The following is a 12,614-nucleotide window of genomic DNA, read 5'->3' on the forward strand; positions in this document are numbered from 1 at the left end:
GGAAAACCCGCTCTGTCCGATGTGTTTCTGACATGGCTGAAGACGGAAATGCACAGTAGTAGCGTTTTCAGGAGCATAATATATAATCTTTGCAGTGGCGACTAGCTACCGAGAGATAAACACTTGGTATCTTGCTGCCGCTTGAGCGATATCCAAATTGTGTCGTCGGTGTTTGTACATTGTAGGCACGTGAACAAGCAATTACTTTGCTATTTCGAAAGCTAACTTTTATTCGCGACCGTTGTTTTCCTGTTTGGGGCCGAGGGGACTTTCCTCCTGACGTTTTCCTATCACTCCAGGATAGTATAAAGGACATTACATAATGTGGTAAGCTGTTGGTGTAAATACCAGTCAGCAGACCAGTCGGTTTTTAAAAATTAAACCTTTATCTCTTCCGCCCGTTACAAGCGTTTTTACAATGGGGGTCAGCAGAACGTACATCAGCATAGGTTATGCTACATTTGGTATGCTGGTTGGATTTTCGGCTTTCTTGGTCTGGAATATTGCATATAAACAACCATGGACGGCGGCTATGGGGGGCTTGTCAGGTATGACAACAGGCCTATATCAATAAATAACGTTGTACTACTTACAATGATTGGCAAGTTTGTCTTATACACAGGGTATTGGAGCCTAAGAGCATGTATGCTGCCTAATCTAAGCACGTAGGCCTATGTGTCTGTGTGAGCACAGTCAAACGAAACCATTGTGATAAAGATGTTAATTTTCTGTTCCCTGGTTCTCCTGTTTTGTGCCATTACTGTGATGAGCTGAAATCAGCGCACTGTATGTAATTCAATAATGCTCTGAATGATTTTTGTGTATTAGAAACCATAACGTAGGTCACACTTGCATCATATGGCCAAATTTGTACCGTATTCCCTTCCGCAACACCTTTTAGGCCTTTAAAAGTGTAGTTTTAGGCCTTTAAAAGTGGTGTTTCTCTGCCATACACGAATCTTGGCAATGTCAGTTTTAGTGAATGTTTTTAATTTTAGCATATAACCCTCTATAGAGTGTAGGACTCTATCTTTCTGTAATAAAGTGCTCCAGTTATTCTGATGTAGTTGCTAAGTTGTGTAGGCCTAGTGTCAATAATATACACTCCATATATTAAAAGTGTATGTGTTGATCTGTCCTGACAGGAGTGCTGGCGCTCTGGGCCCTCGTCACACACATCATGTACCTGCAGGACTACTGGCGCACCTGGCTCAAAGGCCTCAAGTTCTTCATTGCTATTGGTGTGCTGTTCTCTGTTCTGGCTGTGGCCGCCTTCATCACCTTCCTCACTCTCGCCATCACACAGAAGCAATGTAAGCCTTCCTCTACTGTTCATAGTTGCTGTATAATTTTATGTATCATATCAATTTTTATTGCTTATGATAGCCTGAATACAATACAAATGATGATTAGAAGACTCAATTTAATTCCAGGAATAACTCATATCCTGTTTGACCCAGAGATGAGTGGATTCTCATAATGCAATGAGGAGGATTTGGTTTATATGCCATATCTGCAGAACTGTTTAATCACATCGCCTCTCTGTCCCACAGCTCCCACTGACCCAAGGAGCCTCTACCTGTCCTGTGTGTGGAGCTTCCTGACTCTCAAATGGTCCTTCCTCTTGGCCTTGTACTCGTATAGATACCGCCAGGAGTTTGCAGACATCAGCATCCTCAGCGACTTCTAGTCAGTACTGATTTTATAGACTGGGGTGGACTTTGAGGGCTTTGGGCTGCCAGCAGGAGCTGGTCAAAGAGCTTTTGTAACAACGAGGAGGAAAAGCAGACATGGCTAGATTAAAAAGTCATCTGACTTTTACCGCACAGAGTTGCACTTGTTGCACTTGCTTAACAAGCCCTGCATTTGTTTTGTAACCTGTTCTCCCACTTTTAATAACCACACATTATATTCCTGTCAGTAGTCATAACTATATACTCCTGATTGGGAACAGCTTTGCTGAAATGAAGGTAGAGGTTATGTTTTAAATGAAAGATTTGCTCAAGGATATTTGTGAAGCGACATATGTGGTTTGTGAGATGAATTTTACCTTTGGAATTGTTTAATGCTGTCCATAATCTCAAAATGTTTTAATATTTAAAAGGAAATCTCATAAAAAATGAAACCAAAACTAAAGCCTGTCACCAGGAAACACTCTGCTAATACTCTGTTGATGGTGTTTGTTGGAGTTGTTTGTTTGAGTGTTTGTTTGAGCTTTTATACCCAAAAAAGCTTGAGTAGCAATTCTGAGCGACAGAATGTGCCCATATCTCCAGACAGTCACTCTCCCGGTGTCCACAAAGTCAGTCGTTCAGCTCCCTTCATTGTCTGTGAAGCAGCGAGAATGTTTTTAACAAAATCACAGATTCGAATATTTACACTCACAAACCTTTTTGGAGAGACTGGTTCATGTACTCAAATCTTGAATACATTAACCAACCATAGAGAAGAAAGTATAAGAATTTGTTGTACTTCATTTCTCACCAAATTTTATGGTTTTCCTCTCAGAAGGACTGAATTGTTGAATTGTCAAATGCCTGAAGAAAAAGGTATGTGAACTTTCTGCTATTCATCTTTTTTCCCACCAGGGGGAGACTTGCTTTTTCTGTTACAGTACCTTTGAAAATTTGGATTTGATAAATAATTGCACTTTAGATTTTGATATTGCTGCCATTGTTTTGCACACTCATTGCTGCCATTTTTTCACAAACCCAAAATGTGGAAGTCCTGATCCAATGAAAAATAATCATGTGTTCCATATCGTCATCTCTGTTTTACCCTTTTTAATGTTGATGAACACTATTTATATGTTTCATTTATTTTACAAATGTTACTAGTGGCTTGTGTGAGTCAAGTAGGACTAGTTTTTTTGTAAGTTGTTTAGTTCCAGCCATAGCTTATGTTTACCTTTTACCATAAAACGTGTAAAATTGTGTTTTTGTTAATGAGAGAATGAAAGTGAGGATGCTATAAAGAGACTGAAACCCATTAAACATGCATATATTGTTAATTTCATCATGTCTTGTCATAGTTTCTCACTGGACAGATACAGTTGTGCTCTTACAAATCAACCATTGTTGTAGAAATGATCCAGCTGAATTTCCCTTCAAGCCTGGTTATGCCAAAGTTTGTCATCTTAAGCTCCACCCAGAAGGTGTAGAGGGTCTTAAGCACAAGTTGACGAAAAGATAAATAATCAACACCACTGGCTCAAACGAGTGGACAATAGTCACACCTGAGCCAAATGCCACCAGACCTTTTACTTCAGCTGTAAGGTACAGTACTGTGTTTTTCAGACTCTTACTCTATTGTCAACGTTGTAATCTAATGCAGAATCTGAGCTTTCTTAACAGATAATTCTGGGTTTGAGGTCAGTGTGTTAATTTCTAGAGGTATAGGTTCATAAATTGCAATCTAGATTTTCCCAAACATGGATACTTTTCTCTATCACTGACACTATTCCGATAAGAAATCAACAATATCGGTCTGTCAGAAAGACTTGTTTCATAAGTACACAAACCTTGTTGAACAAAAGCTTTTCACTTAATGCACATTGTTGTCTGAAACTCATTGCAGATAGTATGTATTCTCAGCTGGGAAACTGCTTATTTAAAGGGGTGAATCTGTGTTTAAATGCAGCTCTCTATGTAGCTATTTCTCCTGGCTTTTTCATTATCTCTGAACCCTCCGCCGAAACTTTCTAAGAACTAATAGTCTGATAATCTAACAAGCTGAGGGGCATTTTTTCCCGAAAATGTCATACTTTTTGTTTTAATCAAATCCTTGCTAAATTCCCTTTGTAAGCTGCAGTTTTTCTGGTTTCAAAATCTAGTTTGACACTCTCTTCACTCGAAACACGACTAACATGCTATTGTACTGCCATTTAAACATGACATTATATTGTGCCAATATGAATTTGATTTATAACACATGTATTTATACCTTGAATGAAATATGATCTTTAGAGGTTTTCTGTTCAGGATACAGCATGGTAAGATGATTGAGGGCAGGGTGAACTTGTGTGTGTGCTATTATTTACTTGGTGTTGATCAAATACATTATCACTCTACTGACCTGTTGGCTGAGCCTTCAAGGTTAGATTAGGACCATAAAGGCAATGCACTTGAAGTGTGTCACTTAGATGTAATAAGACATCAGTACAATCCTATAAGACACTTGTGTTTCTCTCTATGAACATAATGCACTGCAAAAATTATTCATCTTAACAATTCATTCAGCCTAGGACTGAGTCTTCGTTTTGTTAAAATGTGAGAAAATCTCACTTAGCTTATTTATAATACAAATTTACTTATTTCAAGTATGTTCTTGAAGTGACATGATTTTGATGCTGCCATATTTCAAGCTATTGTATTGCACCTCCACTGTAAACAAGTGAAAGTATTTCACACCATTAGCAGATTTTATTTTTGACTGGTTTTAATGGAAACTTAAAAAAATGTAAGACTCAACACTAGATTAAATGACTTATAAAGATGGACATGTTTTGCAGAGTATGACATATTTATGGTAATTTTGATTATACTGTATGTTGTGAACCTGTTTTATTACTTGTCAGATCCTGATATTTCTTAAATTGCACTTTGAGGATACAATATTAAATAGGCCATTCTTTATAGGGGTAAATGTTTCCTGATAGGCTGCAGCCATGCACCAGGACTGCCCACGTTACGTGATTGACAGGTCTGCATATAACCTCCCCGACTTTGACAGAGAGTTTGACAAGAAGAACCGACAGTTCCCCATCGGGGAGAAAGTGAAGAAACTATTGAGGTACAGAATTACAATCCAGCCATACAGTCAACATCAAATACAAGTTTTCTTATCACACAAACTCTCCCTGTGACAAGCTTTATATTGTAATCAAACAGTGGAGTAGCTGTGTACTCCTGATGACTCAATCCAAAGTTTGAACATGTTTTTTTGGATGTTTTCGAGTAACAGCTACTGAACCCAAGCTCTTTCAAAGATATTTTCTCCTGTTTCTTGACCTTTTGCTAAGAGTTGACTGTTTGTTGCTGTCAGATGCTCTGTGCCCAGACTGAAAGGCTTGCTGTACAGACACCTGCCTATACTGAGCTGGCTGCCCAAGTACAAAGTGAAAGAAAACTTGCTGTGTGATGTCATCAGCGGGGTCAGCGCAGGCACCATCCAGGTTCCCCAGGGTCAGTCTCTCTTCTCTCTCTCTCTCTGATGCCTCTCTATCAGGGTTGGGGTCAATTCATGAATGAACGCATCAATTCCAATTCAACTGAGGAATTCAACTGTCCATGTTTTCCTTACCACATATCTGAGATTACACATAGTGTTATATATTGTCAATACTGAATAACATAAAATGTTAAAGGTTTCTTTCAGGTGGTATTTGATGCATAGCATGTAATCGTAATACATACATCATGATTGAATGTATTTGATTGGTTTAACTGTCTTTTATTTGATTCATAATGTTTGATATATAATATTTAAGTCAAGACAGCCTCTCTTAGAAGTGGAATTTCATGGAATTTAATGGAATTCTATTTTGTTTCCTGTCATTCCAATTCAATTCCAATTCTGTTTCCTTAGAGCTGGGTGCAATTCCAACTCCAACTCCAGGAACTGAATTGGAATTTTCCATGCATTCTCAATTCAATTCATGCTCTCTCAACCCGGTTCTCTATAATACCCTCTGATTGATGCTAGTTGCTGCAAGTTGGCTCCAGTTTATATTATAGTCAGAGAAAAGGTTCTTTCTCATGAGCCCTTCCTATTGTATTTTTCTATCTTCTATCAGGATTTATCTGACAGCTAAAATGTTCCCTGTTCCTTCCAGGCATGGCGTTTGCCCTACTGGCAAACCTCCCTCCTGTCAACGGTCTCTATTCGTCTTTCTTCCCCCTCATCCCTTACTTCTTCATGGGCACTGCTCACCAGATGGTCCCAGGTAAATCTGGATGATTTATCTACACCCATTTCATATTATGACAGTGATTAGTTACCAGACGTGCACAGTGCAGATCAGCTGCGCTCTGCTTGACTCTGCCTAGTTTGCGGTCTGGTGAAGAAAATAGATGTGACGCTCTGCTCTCCGTGTCCAGGTACTTTTGCTGTTCTCAGCATTATGGTGGGAATCGTGTGTCTTAGGCTGGCCCCAGAGTCTGAATTCAGCCATTTCAATGCCACTCTCAATGCTACAGTAGTGGACACAGACAGGATGAATGAGGTTCGTCTGGGCATATCTGGAACCCTGGCCTGCCTCACTGCAATCATACAGGTACTGCTACCACAGAAAGCTCACTCTTTATGATTTCTCACTTTACTTTGCAGAAGAAACTGGGAATGAAAGAAATGTACCAAACAATCTAATGCGTTTATGCCTTGCCCTCTCAAAGTGACACATTGAGAATAATTTCTATCTGTGTAGATTGGCCTGGGCTTGATGCAGTTCGGCTTTGTGGCCATCTATCTGTCAGAATCCTTCGTCAGAGGCTTCATGACCGCTGCAGGATTACAGATCCTCATCTCAGTGCTGAAGTACATCTTTGGCATCAAAGTGCCTCCCTATAGTGGTCCTCTGGCCATTATATATGTAAGTGACACTGTCATAAAGTGAAATGCTTTCAGAATATGATTTGCTATTAAATTATCTTGTCATTTTCCACCCATTTGAGACGATGTGTTTGTCTCAGACTCTCACAGATATTTTTTGCGGCCTGCCTGATACCAACATAGCCTCGTTAGTGTTTGCTCTGGTCAGCAGTGTGGTTCTGATTGTGGTGAAGGAGCTGAGCGCACACTACCGCCACAAGCTGCCCTTCCCCATTCCTATGGAGATCATCATCGTAAGTAGTTCAGCCATTTCTCTGAAGACATGGGAGGTGGTCATGTCAGCTAATGGTAACGCTTTATTTTCCGGGTCCACAATTTCCTACAAAGGAACTGTTAATTTCTTAGGGTTAGGGTTTCCTGGAAAGAACCATGAAATTATGTAGTAGTTATAGCCTAAAGGAAATGTAAGCAGTCTGGTGGAATCGACAAGATACTGTAAATTTCCTGGAAAGAACTGCAAAACTGTAAACTATTTATTGGAAAAATAACAGAGGCAGAGGTCAATTAAATCATTATTCATGTAATTATATAATATAGTTATTTGTTGAATTCTTAATTAATTTTGGTTAATTTCTAATTTTCTGTACTACATAATTTCATGGTTCTGTCTTGGAAACAACAGAAGAAATTGGAGGTACTTACAAACTACCAACTACCATTGAACTCTTTCTCTATTTTCCCTATAATTAGTACATAATTTAATGGTTCTTTCCAGGAAACTCACTAAGAAATTAACAGTTCCTTTCTAGGAAATTATTAGGAAATTGCAGACCCCGAAAATAAAGCGTTACCCAGCTAATTTGTAAGCTGTAAGATACATTTGGAGGTCGGTAGAGATGTTTGATCTCTTTTCCCGTTCTACTCAGGTTGTGGTGGCCACAGCAATCTCAGGCCCTCTGGGTCTTCCTGAGATTTATCATATGGACATAGTGGGAGAAATTCCATTGGGGTAAAGCACACTTAGCAATCTCAGAATCAATAGTTAAAATTTATCATTCAACCCATTTTCACTATCTCATTTAGATGTGTTTCCTATTTCCATATCCCAGATTCCCAGCACCGATCCTGCCGACAGTGAGTGAGTGGGATGACATGCTGAGCACAGCCTTCTCCCTAGCAATAGTGGGGTATGTCATCAACTTGGCGATGGGCAGGACACTGGCAGCCAAGCATGGCTATGATGTGGATCCCAACCAGGTAGAAAACAACATCTCTTCTATTCACTCTTGTAGAAAAGTTGTATTTTACTCTCTTTTGTAAACATGCGTGTTTCTGTACAGGAAATGCTGGCTCTCGGCTGCAGCAACTTCTTTGGGTCCTTCTTTAAGATCCATGTCATCTGCTGCGCTCTGTCTGTAACTCTGGCTGTAGACAGTGCAGGGGGAACATCACAGGTGGGTACTGTGTCAAAGGTACTGCAACTGTAATTTAGGTCAAGCCTAGGATGGAAGCTTATGAAGAAACATAACATGGACTACAACAAAGTAATAAACAAACCACTAACTAATGCTCTTCCATTGCTCCCTTCTCATAGTTTGCCAGTCTGTGTGTGATGCTGGTCGTGATGGTTACCATGCTGGCCTTGGGGGCCTTCCTGAAACCGCTACCAAAAGTAGGTAGACATAATTGAGCTGTGTGATTTCAAAAATGATATAAAAAGCTGAATGAGCAGTAAAACATTTACAAATACACTATTATTGGCACTGTTTTCCCAGTCAGTGCTGGGAGCCCTGATTGCGGTGAACCTGAAGAACACGCTCCTACAGCTCTCTGACCCATATTACCTGTGGAAGAAGAGCAAACTAGACTGTGTAAGTCATAGCCATGCCTCAGATGCAGTATTGCAGCATATTGCAATGCAATTTTTCTTATTCTGTTGTCCTTTCTCTTGTCCAGTGTGTGTGGGTTGTGTCATTCTTGGCCACATTCTTTCTTAGCTTGCCTTATGGCGTCGCCATCGGAGTGGGCTTCTCCATCCTGGTGGTGATATTCAAGACACAATTGTGAGTGAATTCTACGGAAGAAATGAAAGGACTGACAATGCAGCAAGAGTTGCTAAGTACAGCATAAATATTAATATATGACATTTATTGTAGTATTTTGTTTTTCTCATAGTCGTAATGGTTCAGCAATGGTCCAGATCATGGATACAGATATCTACAAAAACCCCAAGGTGTACAGTAAGGTATTGAAACTTTATATTCTTCTGTGTTTTTGTCATCGCATATATTGCAAAGGGAATTGCGTCTCATCATTTTGCTCTACCTCCACAGATAACACCTATAAAGGGTGTGAAAATAGTAAACTACTGCTCTCCGCTCTATTTTGCGAATGCGGAAATATTTCGCGGGAAGGTCATCAAAAAGGTACAGTGAATGAATGACCTCTTTGGCTGCCAGTCAAGGTCAGCCGTGTTTGAATGAATGTGTTCATGAGGTGTGCGAGTGTTTACCTATGCGTGTTTGTGTCTAGACCGGACTGGACCCTGGCAAACTGATCCTGGCCAGGAGGAAGTTCTTAAAGAAACAACAGAAGGAGCAAGAGAAAGAGGAGAAGAAGGAGAAGGAGACGAGAAGGAGGAAACCGAGTTCTTTGGTCAACATGAAGTCTCAGGTGGGAGGAGTACATTCTGGACGCTTGCATGCAACAATACATGACAAAAAGAGACTGTGGTGCAGGACAATATGTAGTCTGTATAGGCTTCTTGTACATGCAAAAAACCTTCTTTTTATATGAAATATTTCTACTGTCTCTATTTCCAGCCCCATTACAAAGGCCCTCTGAAAATACACCAGTCATATGTGAAATATAACCTGTGACCTTTCCTCTACCGCTTCTGTACGTATTTCCTCAAAATCTAGACCATATCACAGCTTGAACTGCAGAATGACTTTGATATGAACGATGGCAGTGCCAGCAAACCTGAGCCGCCCACCAGCTATGTCAACTTCCACTGTAGTGACATTGAGCTGGGTGAGCAGGCACCCGACCAAGAGCCGCCCAGTCCCTCTGATGTCACACTGGAGTCCCAGCCCATGCCCTTCCACACCCTCATCCTAGACCTGGCGGGGGTCTGCTTCATAGACCTAATGGGCATCAAAGTGCTCACTAAGGTCAGATTGTTTGCAGTACAACCGTATGGGGGTTTTAGTATGGGTGTATGCATTCATAGTTGGGTTTGTCCAGCATTTCAATAAACAATCTCCTCTCTTTTGTTTCCCTCAAAAGATGAAGTCAAGCTACGAGATACTGGGCATTAAACTGTACCTGGCAAACGTTCAAGGTAAAATCTTCATTGATCTTCTTCACTGCATTTCAAACTTATTGGCTCTACTGTAGCAGTTGTCATGGCAACAGAGGCCCTGTCACCGATACAGCGCTGAGTCCCTAAGGTCTGTGAAGGACACTGGGCGAAAGCGAGTACAGTTGCAAGCCGGAAATTAAATTTCTTGGTACCTGTCATGGGGGTACATGTCTTTCTGTTTCCCAGTGAGACAAAGTGGTGATCCGTTAATGTGAAAAGAGCAGATTGGTATTTCTGTAATTTGCAAACTTTCCCCTGTGCCTCCTTACCTATGTAATGCATTCAAAGGCCCCGGGCTCTTAAAACTAGTTTGAGCTTACTGGAATTCCAGCATGGTGTTTACAGACTGTTTTTGCCTCAAATCAGTGGTTTTTGTCATTTTATTTCTCACCAAATCCCACATTAGCGTCAGGAAAAGTCACTGAGTTTCACTGTGTGCCGCTCCTTGTATGATGTTTGCTGTCCTGTTGCCTGCAGCCCAGGTGTACGAGGAGATGGAGGTGGGAGGGGTGTTTGATGACGGCAGTATCGCTCGCAGTCACCTCTTCCTCTCTGTCCATGATGCCATTCTCTTTGCTCAGCAGACCGCCGGAGACAGCGGAGTCTCCCCAAAGGTAGGCCCCACTGTATCATACCTTATCACAAGAACCCTTTACACAACATCACATACACAATACCTGCTATTTGAAGGTTCTAAGCTTAGGGAGAGAGGGAGAGATTAAGAAGTGGAGGGGAACAAGCTTTATTTTCTGACTAATAAATTCCTCTTTTTAGCCTACCTTTTGACACCTTATCTGGGTTAACAAGGGTAAACAGAAATATCACACAAGGTTTTGTGCCACAAGTGCCACAACTAACAAAGTTCTGTATTTCACTAAGGTCAGACTGCATACTGTATGCTTTGTGCTGATTTTGTCTTTCTTTCTGCCAATGATTCCTGGGCAACGTTTTGAGGCAGTTGACAGGATAAATGTTATCTTTAATAGGATTTGAAAATGTAAGTGGGACAAAATCAATGTGGATAACACAGTGGGGGAAAAGTGTAATGAAAAAACACATTTTGTTGTCATTGTTTGCAAAATTGCCCATATTTATTTTGACATTAGGTCTTAGAAGATTCATTGAATCAGCTTATGTGCACAGGTCATCATTTTCAAAAGAGAAAAGTAGTTCTCGAAAAAATTGCTGATACTCAGAACGACTATTGTTGAGTTGAGAAGTTAATTGTTGTTTAAAAGGGGTTGGAAAGTATTTTCAAAATGCAGTCCATTACAGATTACTGACTGCCTGTTTAAAATTGCAGTCTTTAATGTAGGCTAATTCATTCAGATCCGATCAATTTCAGTTACCTTACCTTTCAAATTTACCTTACCTTTTAAGATTCATGGAACATACAAGCAGAACATTATCAAATACCATTATTAATGTCTTAGTGTCTTTAATGTCACATTCTGATGTTTTTGATGTAACACATTTTATTCTCATTTTTGCAATCAGATTACTGCAATAATGTTACATGTATGTTTTGCTTCACAAATGTGACATTATACATGCCAGCTTGACTTCTAATGTGATTCCTCTCTGTGTCGGTTACAGACAGAGAGAGAAAGACAGGAGCTTGCCTTTAGCATTAATGAGGAGAAGGATCTGGAACAGGTATGTTCTGTACAAGCTGATACAAAAATGACGATTTAGCCTAGTTATTCTAAATCATCATGAAACCATTATTCTATATCTAAGAATTATTTTACTTTTACAGGAAATGTTTTGAGCACCTAGTGTTGCAATGAAAATGAACTGGAGGAACGTGCTGAAGAGGACTTGATGCATAGAAAATAACAAAAAAAAACAAAAAACTTCACTGTAACTGTAATTTACAGAAATGTATTGTTGCAGAAATCGTTTCTGAGCTTGATCATGTATCTTTTTACTGTCGGCAGCCTGCCCAATTATCCTAATAAAACCCTTTGCTTTGGGGTTGGGTGCAGTAACCAGTAGTTGACTCCGCTGACAGGGGGCAGTGTATTACAGCACAAGAGCCCCCGACAACAAGTAACCCATCAGCAGATAATGAGGGGAACTCTGAGGCAACTTGCCCACTCCTCACAATAACTGTTGAGTGAACCTGCTGACTGCGCAGACACGCAGACAGTGGCCCTGTAATTAACTGAGAGTGTGTACGGCCACAGCTGTGAGGTGCAGCCAGCTGAGCAGTCTGCCTCGTCCCTGTGGAGACAAGACTCTGGGAAAGGCCAGACGGGAATGAAGGGAGGAATACACAGCGTCAGCACTTTCACGTGGCTTTGTTGTCTCGCAGCCTCTATTTTACAGATCATCATTATCTCTCTCTTTTATGGGGATAGGAGGTCTCCTTCTTTTCCTATAATACAGAAAAATAACACTTCTAATTGCAGCCAGGCACACCAGCAGAGTGGCTCCGGAGTGACGATAACAAAGAGAACTATGCGGGCCAGCTGACTTACGTTTGGGTAGCAGGTGCTCAAAGGCCTGTGGTGTCTGGCCTAGCGGCGGGCTGATGATGGTGTTGGTATGCCTGTGATGCATGAATGGATTTATGAAGCTATTAAGAAATTGTCTTAAGATATTCTGGCGCACATCTGCTCCTCTGCTCTCCCTCTTCTCCGGAGCAAATTGGCACCGCAAGTGATTACAAGGCTTCTACAGCCATCAACTTTAATTT

At 40.6% G+C, this 12,614-nt stretch overlaps 2 protein-coding genes across 2 annotated transcripts; both read left to right on the forward strand.

Annotated features, from left to right (window-relative positions):
- Nucleotides 1-108: 108 nt before the first annotated feature.
- On the forward strand, nt 109-2,992 carry slc48a1a (solute carrier family 48 member 1a). The gene is made up of 3 exons (XM_071921427.2): nt 109-548; nt 1,146-1,313; nt 1,554-2,992. Exons 1-3 carry the CDS (start codon nt 419-421, stop codon nt 1,688-1,690), a joined length of 435 nt encoding a protein of 144 aa, XP_071777528.1. The 5' UTR covers nt 109-418; the 3' UTR covers nt 1,691-2,992.
- Nucleotides 2,993-4,666: 1,674 nt separating this feature from the next.
- LOC139928780 (solute carrier family 26 member 9-like) lies at nt 4,667-11,816 on the forward strand. The gene is made up of 20 exons (XM_071921435.2): nt 4,667-4,791; nt 5,044-5,183; nt 5,834-5,944; nt 6,099-6,274; nt 6,425-6,589; nt 6,690-6,842; nt 7,476-7,558; nt 7,659-7,806; nt 7,890-8,003; nt 8,144-8,221; nt 8,325-8,420; nt 8,506-8,612; nt 8,725-8,794; nt 8,883-8,975; nt 9,082-9,222; nt 9,471-9,722; nt 9,838-9,892; nt 10,391-10,527; nt 11,510-11,569; nt 11,673-11,816. The coding sequence occupies exons 1-20, from the start codon at nt 4,667-4,669 to the stop codon at nt 11,682-11,684; spliced, it is 2,316 nt and encodes a 771-aa protein (XP_071777536.2). The 3' UTR covers nt 11,685-11,816.
- Nucleotides 11,817-12,614: the final 798 nt, after the last annotated feature.

This window comes from Centroberyx gerrardi, chromosome 14, assembly GCF_048128805.1.
Source record: "Centroberyx gerrardi isolate f3 chromosome 14, fCenGer3.hap1.cur.20231027, whole genome shotgun sequence".
NCBI lineage: Eukaryota > Metazoa > Chordata > Actinopteri > Beryciformes > Berycidae > Centroberyx > Centroberyx gerrardi.